This window comes from Mytilus galloprovincialis, chromosome 5 (genome assembly GCF_965363235.1).
Source record: "Mytilus galloprovincialis chromosome 5, xbMytGall1.hap1.1, whole genome shotgun sequence".
NCBI lineage: Eukaryota > Metazoa > Mollusca > Bivalvia > Mytilida > Mytilidae > Mytilus > Mytilus galloprovincialis.
In genome coordinates, this window is record NC_134842.1 from 92,429,800 (window position 1) to 92,447,803 (window position 18,004).

At 33.4% G+C, this 18,004-nt stretch overlaps 2 protein-coding genes across 2 annotated transcripts in view; one reads left to right on the forward strand and one right to left on the reverse strand.

Annotated features, from left to right (window-relative positions):
• The window catches only part of LOC143076720 (TRPL translocation defect protein 14-like), a 31,193-nt gene extending 20,986 nt beyond the window's left edge, over positions 1-10,207 (reverse strand). The window contains exon 1 of the mRNA XM_076252576.1: positions 10,051-10,207. Coding sequence (XP_076108691.1) covers positions 10,051-10,192 — 142 coding nt within the window. The 5' untranslated portion in view covers positions 10,193-10,207. The remainder of the gene's footprint in view (positions 1-10,050) is intronic.
• Positions 10,208-15,126: 4,919 nt separating this feature from the next.
• Positions 15,127-18,004, forward strand: part of LOC143076725 (E3 ubiquitin-protein ligase TRIM37-like) — a 54,106-nt gene continuing 51,228 nt past the window's right edge. Inside the window, exon 1 of the mRNA XM_076252586.1 lies at positions 15,127-15,292. Coding sequence (XP_076108701.1) covers positions 15,245-15,292 — 48 coding nt within the window. The 5' untranslated portion in view covers positions 15,127-15,244. The remainder of the gene's footprint in view (positions 15,293-18,004) is intronic.

Consider the following 18,004-nt stretch of genomic DNA (forward strand, 5'->3'; position numbering starts at 1 on the left):
ATTGTTTTAAAGGGGGGAGTGTTGTATTAGACCCTGGTTCCGGTATAGCCAAGTGTCTGAATATCAGCTCACTTTACACAACAGGATATTTTTCGCAAATTAGAACAAATTTATAAGATACATTGACAAAATGATGAAACTTTATTAACACTTGCATTTTTTAAAATGCAGCTATAAAAGTAATTTCATTCTGGAGAGAATAGAGCACATATACTATTTTATCTTTCTATAAAACAAGATATGTATAGCAATTAGTCATTGAGAGAAATTCTGGAATAAAACGTAACCACTGTAGTTCAAGGGAGACAATCAAATTAATAGAAAAATAAAGCTGTTTTCACATAAAAATGTCTTTTTGTCATCGACATATATAATACTTATACATTTTTATAGGTCATTTATATATACATGTAGATATAACCTGATATTCATATGATGAAGACATAATTTTCCAGTCAGTTTAATTGAAGTCCGGAGCTGGCATGTCAGTTAACTGCTAGTAGTCTGATGTTATTTATGTATTATTGTCATTTTGTTTATTTTCTTTAGTTACATCTTCTGACATCAGACTCGGACTTCTCTTGAACTGAATTTGAATGTGCGTATTGTTATGCGTTTACTTTTCTGCATTGGCTAGAGGTATAGGGGAGGGTTGAGATCTCACAAACATGTTTAACCCCGCCGCATTTTTGCGCCTGTCCCAAGTCAGGAGCCTCTGGCCTTTGTTAGTCTTGTATTATTTTAACTTTTAGTTTCTTGTGTACAATTTGGAGTTTAGTATGGTGTTCATTATCACTGAACCAGAATATATTTGTTTAGGGGCCAGCTGAAGGACGCCTCCATGTGCGAGAATTTCTTGTTGCATTGAAGACCTGTTGGTGACCTTCTGCTGTTGTCTGCTCTATGGTCGGGTTGTTGTGTCTTTGGCACATTCCCCATTTCCATTCTCAATTTTATTAGTAACACAAGAGGCTGCCAAACTGTCAGTGAACCAGGTTTTTAAACCAAATAAGGGCCATAACTCATTAATGACAGAAGTGAAATTTGTCAATATTAAACTACTTAACCTCCATTTTGTTGTCAGTTACAACATATTAATATGTGAAAAGCATTGAATGAAAGGTGACTTAGGTCCTCAACTTATTACACCAAAATAACTTATCAAGCTATTTTTCAACAAATCCAGAACATTAACTTCTGAACCATCAGCTAAAGTGAAAAAAGATCAAAAACCATCACAAATATCTGTCCACCTATCCAAAACCTAAATCAACACCTATCATGCCTATCCAAAACCTAAATCAACACCTATCATGCCTATCCAAAACCTAAATCAACACCTATCATGCCTATCCAAAACCTAAATCAACAGACATATTTCAATCATAAAAGCTGATTTTACATTTATTAATCCTGTTAAATGTATTTTGAAATTAACATTCCAAAGTCTTACAATAGACCACTTTCGAGTTCATCCGTCACTGGAAAAAACTTGTCAATTATGTGCGCCTTTATGACGTCATTTACCAGATAGAGGGGATCGCCTGTATCCCTGCACTATTAATGTTCATCAAGCGTCTTAGTGATCGTCATTGTGCAGGATAAACTAGAAATAATAGGTGTTTTGTAGGTACTTAATGCCAATTCCTTAATGACAGCAGTGCTGATTGTCAATTATGAAAAATTAATTTGCCGAATCATTTGTGCAATCATAGTATTATAGTTTTACAACCACTCGCTCAACATTGGAACGGAAGTAACGATGCCCCTAAACGCACAAATGATGTTCACTAAAACCGCAGAGTTTTTGACTGAAATGCATCGAACTCGAAAGTTGTCTATTTTCAGAGTATGGTTTTGATGAAGGTGTCTTTAGTTTTACTTACAGCAATTGATGTTTGTTTCTTTCTTAAATTCCCCATTAAACAAGGAATTATTTGAATGTGGAGTAATTAGGTCTTTCCACTTTTTGTAGAAAGACCTTTTGTTTTTCTTCTGATTATTTTTTTTTTTTTTTTTTTTTTTTCTTCTGCCGTCTTAGATGCTTTTTTGTCTTACAACATATCGAATGGATTTTTTGGCCAATGAGGTGGTACAGTAATGGGGGTTTCAAAACTCACCCTGTGTGACCGAACACTTATTCTTATAGGAGTTATCTCCCCCATGTCCCTTTTTTCTTGTTATCGCTATATCTCTAAAACCGTAAAAGATTTTAGCAAACTGTTTTCACCAAATTGTTCGTCTACTCTTGAGAATGATTTGGTTTATTTGACTGGAGTGATAGGAAGACATCTTATGGGAGTTATTTCCCTTTGAAAATTTAAGATAGGCGATTTGTTAGATAAATTCATACGTTATAAGTCGTAGAGGCCTATAGTCTTGTGATATTAAGTCCTTGGTTCATTTGAAGGAAATTGAGGTCAAGGTCAAAGGTCAAGGTCAAGTTCTAAATTTTGAATTTTCCTTGTTATCGTTATTCCACAGAAACTGTGACAGTAAATGATATGATGTGTTTGCCAAATAAGTGTTTACAATAAGGCGCAACTTCAACCTACTTCAGTCAAAGTGTTTTGGTTAACCCTTATAGGAGTTTTCTCCCCTTATGTATTTCAAATCAGTATTTCTCCACAATCATACAAGTGATTAACCTCCGGTCTTCCGTTTTTATTTCACTGACCTATGACCTTGAAATTGAGATCAAGGTCAAAGGTCAAGGTCATGTTATAAATTTTGAATTTTGCTTGTTATCGTTATTCAAAAGAAACTGTTACAGTTAATGATATGATTTGTTTGCCAAATTACTGTTTACAATAAGGTGCAACTTCAACCTATTTAAGGGCATACGATACAGTTTTGATCCTGTATTTACAAGTTCATGAAAATATGCATATAGACTATTTTGTACCTGATTAAATCAAATATGTAATCAAAAATATACCTTCATGTGCTACTTTTTGAGTAAAATGAGGTCGAAATTTTGTATATTTGCTCAAAATTCAGATTTGTGGCCGTAATTTCTTTTTCGAAAGAAAGACATAACTTTTTTGTTATAAAAGATAAACACAAATTGTTTTTTTGTTAAATAATCGGTAATTTCTGTATTTTATAAATATCCGAAAAAAATATGCAATTTTTTATTCAGAAATAACTCATATTTATCAAATGTTCATGAATTGAGGAATAAACTTCATTTTTTACTGCATGTTTATCAAAATTAAAAAAAATCCTCTATTTACAGTTTTATAAAATTTGGGTCACATTATCTCCCTGCAAAATGAAACAAAATGCCGTTTTGAAAAATAGGGGTCCATGAACTCGTTTTCAAATCAAATCAGTTTGAATGATAAAAATCAGTCGAAAAATGCATCTTTTCCCGATATGTCACAGTTTGACGTCGCGAAAATAACAAATTACGTTAGCAACGTCATTACCTCCCCTGTAACTGTATCGTATGCCCTTAAGTCGAGGAGTTGTGGTTAACCCTTATAGGAGTTTTCTCCTCTTATGTGTTTGAAATCAGTATTTCTCCACAACCATACAAGTGATTGACCTGGGGTCTTTTGATTTGAGATCACTGACCTATGACCTCAAAATTGAGGTCAAGGTCAAATGTGAATTTGACGTTCTAGATTTTGACCTTTGCTAAAAATTCTTTCTTGTTCATTATAAAACAATTAAGTCTACTGCATAAACCTATTAATCTTATTTTTTATATATCAGTTTGATTTACAACATTACATCAACACGGAGTGACATCTTCTAATATCGTTTTTTAAATTTCATTCTTATTATCAAGGTGGAAAGACCTTCAATTGTTCTCTGAAGAATTGGTTTTTAATTTTTTAAATACATTTCTTATCCATTTTTCAGAAATCAAAATTATTCCAATAAAATTTAAATAATACCTTGTTTAAGAATACATTTTGAAAATGAATTGGATTGATGTAAGATGAATACATTGCTTTCCAAACATTGTCCAAGATACAATACATTTACCAAATCAATATTGCATTAGTTTCATTAAGAGAAATCGAAATTTTGAGAAAGCCTTAGGTAAAATCTGAGGAATCTACATTACTTCACCTCCTGATGTAAATTAATCATTTTGTCAATAGTGCAACCTGATAAGTAGATTGAATTAATATAAGCTATCAACATGATCAACAATTGTTAAAGTTGGTTTACAATTGATCATAAGTTGATTTAACTTCCTTAAGAGACTTTTCTCATGTCTTTTCCATGTTTTTGTGCTAGATGTTATTGTCAGTCTAACACCATAAATTGGTCAACTGGGGGAGGTGGGTTATCATGATCAACAGTGTCAACTATATATGAGGTGATTTCTGGGATTTTAAACCTGACATGTGTGGAGGTGTGTTCAACTTATATCTAAGATTGCCAGTTTTTCTGTTGAAGGTGAACTAGTCATGCTAGTAGCTGTAGCTCTCATAAATACTCTGGCTTCCTACCCCAAATAGAGCTGGTAGCTGTAGCTCTCATAAATACTCTGGCTTCCTACAACAAAAAGAACAGGTAGCTGTAGCTCTCATAAATACTCTGGCTTCCTACATCAAATAGAGCTGGTAGCTGTAGCTCTCATAAATACTCTGGCTTCCTACACCAAATAGAGCTGGTAGCTGTAGCTCTCATAAATACTCTGGCTTCCTACACCAAATAGAGCTAGTAGCTGTAGCTCTCATAAATACTCTGGCTTCCTGCACCAAAATAGAGCTGGTAGCTGTAGCTCTCATAAATACTCTGGCTTCCTACACCAAATAGAGCTGGTAGCTGTAGCTCTCATAAATACTCTGGCTTCCTACACCAAATAGAGCTGGTAGCTGTAGCTCTCATAAATACTCTGGCTTCCTACACCAAATAGAGCTGGTAGCTGTAGCTCTCATAAATACTCTGGCTTCCTACACCAAATAGAGCTGGTAGCTGTAGCTCTCATAAATACTCTGGCTTCCAACATCAAATAGAGCTGGTAGCTGTAGCTCTCATAAATACTCGGGCTTCCTACATCAAATAGAGCTGGTAGCTGTAGCTCTCATAAATACTCGGGCTTCCTACATCAAATAGAGCTGGTAGCTGTAGCTCTCATAAATACTCTGGCTTCCTACACCAAATAGAGCTGGTAGCTGTAGCTCTCATAAATACTCTGGCTTCCTACACCAAATAGAGCTAGTAGCTGTAGCTCTCATAAATACTCTGGCTTCCTACACCAAATAGAGCTAGTAGCTGTAGCTCTCATAAATACTCTGGCTTCCTACACCAAATAGAGCTGGTAGCTGTAGCTCTCATAAATACTCTGGCTTCCTACACCAAATAGAGCTGGTAGCTGTACCTCTCATAAATACTATGGATTCCAACATCAAATAGAACTGGTAGCTGTAGCTCTCATAAATACTCTGGCTTCCTACATCAAATAGAGCTGGCAGCTGTAGCTCTCATAAATACTCTGGCTTCCTACACCAAATAGAGCTAGTAGCTGTAGCTCTCATAAATACTCTGGCTTCCTACACCAAATAGAGCTAGTAGCTGTAGCTCTCATAAATACTCTGGCTTCCTACACCAAATAGAGCTAGTAGCTGTAGCTCTCATAAATACTCTGGCTTCCTATACCAAATAGAGCTAGTAGCTGTAGCTCTCATAAATACTCTGGCTTCCTACACCAAATAAAACAGGTAGCTGTAGCTCTCATAAATACTCTGGCTTCCTACACCAAATAGAGCTGGTAGCTGTAGCTCTCATAAATACTCTGGCTTCCAACATCAAATAGAACTGGTAGCTGTAGCTCTCATAAATACTCTGGCTTCCTACACCAAATAGAGCTAGTAGCTGTAGCTCTCATAAATACCCTGGCTTCCTACACCAAATAGAGCTGGTAGCTGTAGCTCTCATAAATACTCTGGCTTCCTACACCAAATAGAGCTAGTAGCTGTAGCTCTCATAAATACTCTGGCTTCCTACACCAAATAGAGATGGTAGCTGTAGCTCTCATAAATACTCTGGCTTCCTACACCAAATAGAGCTAGTAGCTGTAGCTCTCATAAATACTCTGGCTTCCTACACCAAATAGAGCTGGTAGCAATATTTATTATATAGCAAAGGGTGCTGAAATTGGTTTTACAGCCAACAAACAAATTTCTCTTCATTCATACACTTGGTTCTTTGTCTTGCATATCTTACAGTCTAATAAATATGTTTGGTGTTTTTACTGTCTTCTGATTGGTTAAAATTATTAGTTTTATTTTCAATGTTGTCAATTTTGATGGTGACACGCCCACTCTGACGTTGTGTATTCATACGCCAACATGTGTATACATTGTTATTGTTAATATGAACAATATAAAAAGTTCTTTAAGCCTTATATTTGATAGAAATTTATTTATAATGAATGGCAATAAATTATTTTGATTTTATTGAACCATAAAACTAATTTTTTACTCTTCACATTTTACATAATCTGCTTCGATGATTATTCAATGTGAAGAGTCAAAAATTAGTTTTATGGTTCAATAAATTCAAAATAGATAATAGCCATTCATTAAATGCTTGTGGAGTAAAACTAAGGTAGTCTTTCTTGCCCTGCTTGTATTAATGTTAATTCAAGCTTTGTAATTAACATTGATATCTTCAACCTATATATATATAGACATATTTTAATTTGTATATATCATATATTTAAATTTGATTGGACTTTATCCCAATCACAATTGTACAATATACAAACAAAGAAAGCAAGCTAACCAAAGTCTTGCTTTACATGCATTAGGAAGTTAGCTGTAATACACAGAAAAAATTGCAACATATATGTTTTTCATATGTTTTCAAAACATATGTTAAACATATGAAAACATATGTTGCAATTTTTCCTATGTACACATACAGCTTTCCAGCTTCATTCCATGTGGATAATGAAATCTATACTGAATTGAAATTAATTTGTGTATTGATTTCCAGACCTTAAGATTACTTTCTTTCATCATTATTATCATCAAGTATTGATTAGGTCATGGAGATATATACATGATATATAAACAGATTTATTGACAGAATGTACCTGTTAATATGTTCTCATTATATTTAATAATCTATAAACCTATATCTATCAATTTTTAATAACTGTTTAGGACAAACACAGATTAACAAATTCCCAAACCAGTCTGACATTGGCAAAGGTCCAGCAAAATTTTGTTTGGTTCAAATATAGAATGTTTTATAAATAACACATCCAAAAAAATAACTTTTACAGTCTGCTTTGAAATCAAATCTCAGCCCTCCCATTTCCTGGTAAGTCACATGTAAAGAGGGTGCCGTTCCAGTCATGCTCATGTACAATGTATATATCTGTTTAGGGGCCAGCTGAAGGATGCCTCCGGCAGCGAGAATTTCTCGCTACATTGAAGACCTGTTGGTGACCTCCTGCTATTGTCTTTTCTATGGTTGGGTTGTTGTCTCTTTGACACATTCCCCATTTCCATTCTCAATTTTATTCAGTGATTCCCTATTTAATCAACCAATTTTTTCCCAGAAAAAGACGGGGGCCTGAAAACCCTTAAAATCCACCGGTGAAGTACTAGGCTGACCATGCTTACATATACAAGTACACTTTGGCACTTTAACAAACCAAAGAAAATGAAAATGTGAAATATACTGGAGAAATTTTCTAACAATATAATGTGAGAGTACCCAAATTGCACCTATTTAGCAAAAAATAGCAACGAAAATCTTACAAGATTTCATAGACTAAACAATTTGTAATTTTTTATTTGATACATGTATTATGCATGTCTTTCAACATAGGTAAAAATATACGTTCAAAGTATTTATCAACAGATGGACTGTTTACTGAAAAAGCTAAATGTACAGGAACGTCGCCATGCAACATCATCTTTTTAAAATTAGCAAATACAATATGTTACAAGTATCGATTTCTTAAAAATGAAGAGTAAGCATGGACAAATATCCATCAATTGTTCAAAATATTTGAAGAAATGAAACAAAAGCTCTGTTATTCGACTTTTGACGATGCAAATCTAAGCGTAGATGCAATTTAGGTACTCCTCATTACAGAATCATTAGTGGTTTGGAGGTCAGTTCAGGTCAATTTTTCTATGATTCCATATGCATTGAAAATCAAATTGGTGTGCCAATATAATAAAGAAGGATACAGCTACAAAATTAACACAAAACGGAAATTTTTTTATCATAAAAAAAACATAGTTGAAAAAACTGTCAAAATAGGTGCAATTTGAGTACCGTCATGTTATGCATTTTTGTCCCATTTGGACAATAATTTAATATATATATTATACATGTCATGTATGAGGGAATGTGTTTTTTGTTGTTGGTGGTTTTTTTTATTTATTTCTTCTTTTAAACCATTATTAATCTATTCTTTATACATGTGTTATATTTGAACACCTCAATTAAGCATTATTCTCTTTTCTTTTTTTACCAATTTTCACAGATTCTTTTTTATTTTGCCCTTTAAAAATTCTGCAACTTTTGTCCTTATTCCCTATTCTGTAAACATAGTAAAACCCCTATCCAACTTGTCATTAGTTAAAACTTCATAGCAAAAATTGGCTGTTTATCATTATGATCATGTTTATACTGTAAATAAACAACAGAACTAATGTAAGATAATAGCCTACATAGCTGTCCATATTATATCATAAATGGATAAGATTGCAATTTAACCTTGAATGCTTATTACGATAGACTATTCTATTTTTAAAAATAAGGTTTCAAGGTGAGCTATCTATAACTTTTAAGTTATTATGCAACAAATATATATGCAATGTTACTTTTATTATCTTTAACGTGTTTAACAAAGAATAAAGCTGGTTTCTGATCGTTTTACTTTCATGACACATCAACATCATGATCAAACACATCTATTAATGTCTAACCTGGTCATATTTTGCACCTGTACCAAGTCTGGCTATCATTGTTATATGCATGACCATTTTTTTAAAAAAAAATTTCAGAGTAAAGCATGTAAAGAATGTTGGTAGTTTGGGTGGTTTATTTTACAGTCTTCACGCTGAGTGGCAGGCAGCCCAGGCTAGTAAAATTGCTCTCAGGCTTGTAAAAATCATATCTACAGGCCAACAGAATCTAACTAAAAAATTTCAAAAATTGAGCTCCGGGCCTGTAGATTTAATAGTTCATCGTGAAGACTGTTTTATCATGTTTATGATTCTTTTTAACCTTTTTATGCATTATTAAAAGCACCACTTAAAACATAGTACAACATGGGCATTAGATATGAAATTGAAAACATTAATTGATCAGTTGAAATAATTGAAGTATTTTTCTTGGCGACAGATCAATTAACACGTTTAAGGTTAAAAGCATAAAAATTTGAATAATTATCTGTTATTTAACATGTTTAATAGCAATGAGTTTGGTTTGGTTTTGTCAAAATACTAGCAACTGTATATAAATTTCACCTAGAGGTTATTTTTTAGTTATTGACATGTGGCATGATGTGTGCACTCCGGAATTTAAAATGTGGTAGGATAGCCAACCATTTGAAGGTAGCCACTGGAATAATGCATGTAGTAATGTACAACTACAATGTACAAGACAACAGTTACACATATAACATGTGGAACGTGTATTAAAATCTATACAAGAACAGATAATAGTAACCAAGGATGTCACGTTACATGGATGTTCATATGGAAACATCAAAGTATAGTGTTACATTACAAGAAGTTAAAGTCACTTACTGGAAAAAGAAGACTGGTAGGCAATATGCAAGAACAGAATACATGTCTTTGGATAATCTCATAATCATAATAATTTTAAAATATATAAATAATGTAAACAAGTAAACAAAATGATTTTAAACACCATAAATAGAGACCCTCATTTGCTGTATGTAAATAACAATTTAAAGTAAATGTTACTGCAAGGTTGCATAGCTAGACTATTTATATGTAGCATGCATAATTTCAGACCACGTGCGCGCAAAGGATTATAACATAAATATCATGTTTTACAACATTACACAAAAATAAGGACACTGTGACATACCTCCAGTTAACACCACTTTGTAAACTTTGTTTTTATTATGTCCGATGTCTTGAGACATTATTGCAGCCTCCTGGAAACCCTTTGTCAGCTGTAATTGATGTTGACACACATTTGATAGTAGACGACAAGAATATCGAAACATCAACAATGATTTGAGAACTATATTTTACGGATCCCTAGGCCGACAAAACGAATTTAAGAATTGGCCCTAGTTCTTTGCACTCTTGAGTTCGCGAATATATTGAATAAGATTTGGAATGAATGAAAGCGGGAATGGGGAAATGGAAATGGAAACTGGATGGGACAAATGGAAATTGGAATGGGACAAAAGGAAATGTGAATGGAAAATGGGAATGGGAAAGGAAATGGGAAATGGGAAATGGGAATTGGAATGGAAATGTAAAGAGCAACTTATCAAAACATGTTTTTTTCAGTTTTCTTTTGTTTTCTTCCAACATATTTGGGAGATTCGTCTAAAGTATTAAAATATTGATGATCTATGACAGGTGCTAGACGAAATATTCCGACAGAGCGTTCAATTACTGAAAAATTGACACTTATCTTCAACTGTACAATGTTAACAGTAGCACTCAGAAATATATCAAGGGTAAGCATTGATTCTTAATCTACACATGGACTGCCAGGCTTTTCTTAGAATAAATTATATCTAAACATTTTTCCTTTTGAAAACAATCTTTAAATGAAAAGACATAGTCAAACATAACTTGTAGTGTGAATCTTATAAAGATGTTCAGTTTAACCATTTTGTAATTGTTGTAAACGATTTAGATTAAAGTTTAAAAGCTCAATAATTTAAACATTTGACTGAGAAATAAAAAAGTTAAATAGAAATCGACAGTGTACAATTCCCAAAATCTGGAGCATGATATACTGACAGTGTACAACTCCAAATTCTGGGACATAATATACTGACAGTATACAACTCCTAAATCTGGGAAATAATATACTGACAGTGTACAACTCCTAAATCTGGGAAATAATATACTGACAGTGTACAACTCCAAATTCTGGGACATAATATACTGACAGTATACAACTTCTAAATCTGGATATAATATACTGACAGTGGACAATTTCATTTTTTTCCGGAGGGAAACTGGTTTGATCCAACCCCACCCCCATCCCCTGGAAAAGCTAGGATCAGGCCAATTTTTTCCCTATATAGACCGAGAAGCTAATTCCCCCCCCCCCCCTTTGTAATAAAACGTCGGCGTCGTTTTTTTTTAAACGAAATAATTACGAACGATTTTTTTTATGTATGAGACAATGCTACAGTTCATATAAAAAATCATGCAGAGACAAAGTACGAAAACATGTCTATTTAGGATGGTTGTGAAACGACAGTTTTTCAACCAGAGATAGATAAGACTATATATATATTTAATTTTGAAGCTTTACTTGTTTCATTGAAATACAAGTTTACCCGTCATACTATAGTCAGTTTTCAGAAAAACTAAACCTACAACGTGAATTGTGGCGAAACATATAAAAATGTTCCTTAGATGATAATGACCCCCTCCCCCCCAACAAAAATGTTTAGCATTTCAAAGCATGAGGATATTAGTATAGAGTATGCAACTACATGTAGTAAGTTGTCAGGTAAAAGAAAATGCATGTAAATGTCAGGACAGCCTGTTGAAGATCAAGACGATCAGACAAACAAAAAAGCAATTACAGACGGGTAAAAATATAGACGGATTGATGGACATGTAGACACAGTATGGTAGAAATATAGACCACCGGCTGGTAAGGTAGACAAGCAGACAGATTGATGGACACATTCACAAACTGATGGACGTGTGGTCAGACTGTTGGAAATGTACAATGACTGGTTAACATGTAGATAGACTATTGAACACGAAGAAGAACTGGTGGATATGTAGACAGAATAGTAGACACAAAGTCGGACTAGTGAATATGAAGTCAGACTATTGCAAATGAAGAAAGAATGATGGATACATAGAACAGACCGTTGAAAATGTAGACGGAATTTTGGACACATAGCCGGACTTTGGAGAATGTAGACAAACTAGGGAAATATTAGAAAGACTAGTGAAAATAAAGACAGACTAGTGGATACATAGACAGACGGACGAATAATTGTATAATTTAAATTGACCATAGATTATTGTCAGCATAAAAATATAATTCTAACTTTGTTTGATTCAACATTCAGACTTATATGAATATAACAAAATCTATCATATGGGGGTTGGGGTGGGGGGGGGGGGGGGGGGGAGGTTGAATTGGCACGGGAGAAAATTGACTATATGTATACATATTGCCAACTTTCCGCGGGGGAAGAACTGCAATGATCCAAATTTCCCCAGGAGAAAAATTGGCTCATGCCAGTTTTTCTCCGGGTGGAAAAACTTGCATGGGGGAGAATGGCTATATAACACCGGGACATGATACTGGTACATTGACAGTGTACAATTCCCAGTTACAACACATGTGTTATAGAGTTCAAGTAGTCTTAAATTTAGTTTAGACAGCCGGAGTTTTTACTGTTAATTCTGGGACTTTCATACTTATATTTTTTTTGTAGGTCTGAAATACAGATCATCTAATTTTCTATTATTTAGAAACAACTCGAATATTGCTTAGTTACAGGTGTATTATTCAAGAAACTGTCAAACATGACATCTTATAATGAGGGACCTATAATGATATATCAAGTCAGTGGCGCAATTCCACAGAACCATACAGCTAAGTTGTCACATCGGAAATTGATAGGGGTTCTCTTAGGTGGCAGTATTAATTGATACAAGCGCGATTTGAAGTTGAATTAATGCATGTAGAAGCTATTATGCTAATAAAAGTCCCAGAATAATAGTAAACGACGTTCGTGACATGCTAAAATATTCCTTCAAGATAAAGATCATTGGCACTGTTTATATCTCTGCTTTTTTGTGTATTGCTCCTCCAGAGAAGGCGATTTATATAACTTGTCAGATATATATCAATACTCTATATATATATATGACTCAGTTTATTTATTTTACAAAATAAGTTGAATCTTTGATATATGTAAAGGTGGGCTAGCCATGTGTGTTGAATTTCTTTCGAATCATAAAAAATGCTAAAATTTAGATTTAAGTATTTGCTGAAATCTTGGGTCAACGTATATATATAGGGACATACAACAGTTCAGAGGCGGATCAAGCCATTTGTTCAAGGGGGTCCAACCCACCCACCGGGATAAAGCAAAAAAAAAGGGGGGGTAACCATACGTCACCATGTAAAAGCATTTCAACTCCGCCCCCTTGAATCCGTCATTGCAACTCATTATTTTTCAATGTCACGGTCCGGCAAAATTAACTGGTTAACGAGAGGCAAGAGACACCAAAGGGCATCCAGACTCATAACTCGAAAACAAATTAAAGGGATAAAGACATGGCAAAAAAACTAAGCATGAATAAGACCAACAAACAAACAAGAGTACACGAAACACAACATAGACAACTAAAGACTGAGCCAAACGAAATCCACATTAAACTGGGGGTGATGACCTCGGTTGTGTGGAACGGTAAGCAGTTCCTTCTCCACACGTTGCGCCCGTCAAATTGCTCATGTTAAAACAAACCCGTTTAAAAGGCTGAATTTAAAAAAAAGATATGTAATCTTCGGACACTTACTCAAAAATGCTTTATGCAGTTTTCGTGAAACTTTAGTGACTTGTCACAAGTTATATATCTATTGAAAGAGCTCCCTGTTTTTCAGTATTTCTAGTTTGATCATCAAAACGAGCTGAAAGGGCGACGGGCGTATCATGTGCCAATGGCAGAGCTCTTTATTAGGAATGTCGAATATATCAAGGGGTGAAATTTTTATATGACAATATAAATGTTAATTTTCTGTTGAGATATTTTTCTTCTAAATGAATGATCCTAAGTAAATATCGAAACAAGTTATCAAATATCAATATTGTACGGCTCATTGATAGTTAAGAAATAAATAAGTAGGTTTTACGATTTTCGGAACTTTCGAATCGTAACCCACACTTAACGTAACGGTACCCAAATTGCAACGAGTACCCAAATTGCACCTATTTAGCAAAGATAGCAGCGGAAATCTTACAAGATCTCCTAGAGACTAAACCATTTGTATTTTTATGATTTGATACTATATATATACATGTCTTTCAAAATAAGTAAATATATTTAGATATACACAAAACGTTCACAGTATTTATCAACAGATGAAGTGTTTAGTACTTTACTGAAAAAGCCAAATGTACTGAAACGTCGCCATGCGACGTCATCAAAACGTCATCTTTTTTTTTAAAATTAGAAAATACAATATGTTTCAAGTATTCATTTCTTAAAAAAAGAAGAGTAAGCATGGACAAATATCCAATTGTTCAAAATATTTGAAAAAAATAAACAAAAGCTCTGTTATTCGATTTTTGACGATGCGAATTTAAGCATGGATGCAATTTGGGTACTCCTCATTACAGAATCATTGATGGTTTGGAGAACAGGCACTTGTGCCTGTGTTTGGAGGTTAGTTCAGACCAATTTTTCTATGATTCCTTATGAATTGAAAATCAAATTGGTGTACCTATATAGTAAAGAAGGATACGGCTACAAAAATAAACACAAAATGGAAACTTTTGTCTTAATAAAAAAAAAACGTAGTTGAAAAAAACTGCCAAAGTTGGTGGAATTTGGGTACCGTCACGTTATATATTTTACATTCCTATAACCTTTGAATGATTTAGATTGATAAAAAATCAATATGATAATAAAAATGAGAAATTATAAAAATATATAAAATCAATTATATTAAAGTTTGAAAAAAATATTGGGTCATCCTAAGATAGTTCAAAACGGTGTGTTTGATTAAGTAGTCTTAATTTCGTTTTGTAAGGAAAAGTTTGTAAAATGACTTTCTGTCCGAACCTGCAGAAAAAAAACACATGAAAATTTGTTAAAATAATATAATAAGCTATAAAAAGTTATACATTGCTTTTATTTAAAAAAAAGAAATGATTAATAAAATCAAATAAATTATTTTTAAATGTTTTATTCCAAACCACCTTACAGACACACTTTGCTGCTGAACACCTGTTGAGAGGAAAAACAAATATTTTGGCACAAAACCATTTGATAAAAAATGGTCTGATTAGACACCTTTACGGTCTTGGAGTGAACAGAGACAGCCGTTATAGATGGCCAGTGGAGGAAGAACAGGGAGAAATGATGGCGACACCGTTGAAGTACACGAAACTTATTTTATTGACTCTTCATTATCAAATCCTGCAGAATTTGCATAGTCAATGACAGCACAGGAGGTTGAAATCCTATCAATGAGGGCCTATAAATATGTCAACTCGACTATCACAGTAGAGCTTCTCTCGTAGAGAGAAGCGACAGGAATGCAACGCGTTTTTCAATTTTTTTTAACTTTTTTGAATCTGGGACTTTTTGATCGGAATAAACGCTATGCGTCAACTAATAAACATATTGTTACTTCAATTAACCACTTAAACTACTTTGCAGGTCACTAATTATTAATTTACAGCTTCTTTTTACGTCCTGACAGAATCCTTGTCATTATTTTTGGCCATGGGAGGAAGTCGAGGAAATTCCAATCAGCAGTGAATATATGTAAATGAGGTATAGTATTTCATTAAACAAACAGTCGAAATAAATCATACAAATTTATCAAGTACTTTCTCATAATTATTCCTAAAGTATTATGATGTCAAACTATTAAAAAATCCGTCCCTTCATTAAATTTAATTGTTCGCTTGGAAGTTCAAGGGAAACAACTCTTCTGTGTAAAAAGTTTACATGCGGGAAATTTAAATTTCACAATAATCTGAAGAATTCTTCTTTCTATTACTGTTTCAAGTGATCATGTCAAAGCAAATAGATACAGTTATATGGTAATACACGTTTTCATCAGTACCTTAAACCTGTAACCTGCCCAATTATATCCTTAATTAGAATTTCTAAGTGAAAACAAAAAAGGGGGAGCACAGACCAAAATAAGAAATTTGTAATTTTTTATTTATGTTCAGTATCAGTTCCAGCAGTGGATAGCTTGATTTGCACTTTTAAAAAAATGAAGGGGTCCTTATGTTAGAAATATTTGTAGAAAGGGGATGTAAACTAAATGATTATTTGGAAAAATATATTAGTACTTTGGAAAAAAATATGCCCAGGTTCTTGAAATTTTATCAATGGATGTGTCAAAAAAAATTGAAAAGATTTCAACAACTAATGATTTATGGTTTTAGAAAAATAATTAATAATTAATTAAATACATATTACAGATGGTGCAATAATAATCATTCATTTTGGTTAGGACAAATAAAAATATATGGGGTGAGTTTTCAGTTACCCTATACTTTTTAGTCTTAAAATTACTAATTGCCTACCCTACAGATTTTTCTGTCATTTTTCATTAAGCACCGTTAAAGTAAGAATGTTGTTCTTATAGACCCAATGTAAAAAAGGCTTTAAAAATTCTCTTCATGTAACTTTCTTTTTTTAGATGTAACTGAATGCACACATAAATTTTATTTTGCCTTATTTCATTAGTTCATGAAGTCTAATCAAATTTATATTTATGTCTGTTAAATCTTGAAATGATGGATCATTCCTGTTAGTGTATTCTTTAATTTTTTCACACATCAAACTTTATTTGTATAAAAACAATGGCTATTATGTAATAATTACTTGCTTACTGTTGTCTGGAAATTGCTTTCAGATATACTTTTGACTGTTCTGTAATATTTGCAGGTATTTTTTTTTATTCTAGCCCCCACTCCTTATTCTCCATTCTGTAAACCCCACCCACATCTGAGTGGATATGTACTTATGTACTTTCACCTTACCTACTTTTGATTTTTTATTGACAAATAACCTTAGGTTATGAATTTGCAAGTTAGTCATTTCATCTTATGGAAAAAAAAACATACTTTGAATCAAATAAATTAAGGATACCTCTTGTTTGCATAGAAACAGAATTTCATTTTTTTTATAAACTATTTCTATATATTAATAATAAGGAAGCAATAGTAAAAATATTTGATCTTCTACCCACCTACCCTATTATTTGGTATGTAGCAGTAAACTCAATTTTTGGTCTAAATACTTGGCAGTTTTTAGCAGTTTCTTTTGACATACCACCACATGCATGAATGCTTGGTCATAACATAAACAGATATATTGTAGTGTGCTTGCTCGTCAACAATTTTAAATATTGTAGGACGACTGTCTTCCATAATAATCTGTAATAGACTAGTGATAAGAAGATGGGCCTGTGTCCATGATCATTCAAAACTTTTTAACTAATCACCAGATTAGATTTTTATTGGGTATTCTGTTTACTAGTTTAAATTACCAGTTTATAAATATAATTAACATGCGGCAAGTATACAAGATATCTTTCGGGTAAACTCAACTCAAACCAATGTATTAGATTAAATAATCTGCCTTTTGACCACAATTGTAGCTTAGTTCTCGTATGAAGCATGCATGCAACAATTCTTGTGAACTATACAAATAGTCAAAACATACAATATTTCTGCGACCTTGTTAGAAGACCAAACCTTTGAATTACTTACCAGATTATATTTATTCACCAAGATATAAAGCATAATATAAATAAAATGTTGACATGTCTATGACCATGTATGCAGAATGACTTTCATAAAGTATCACACCATTCATGTAACAATATATGGTGTACACTACAAATCAAGGGTTGACCTATCAGTGGCAGATCTAGAACTTTTCATAAGGGGGGGGGGGGGGGGGGGGCCGCTGACTGACCTAAGGGGGAGCCCGCTCCAGTCATGCTTCAGTGATTCCCTATATAATCAACCAAATTTTTCCCACGAAAGGGGGGCCCCCCTGGATCCGCCTATGCCTATGACCTTGTATATAGACCAACTTTTTAATTATGAGGCTTTCTATAC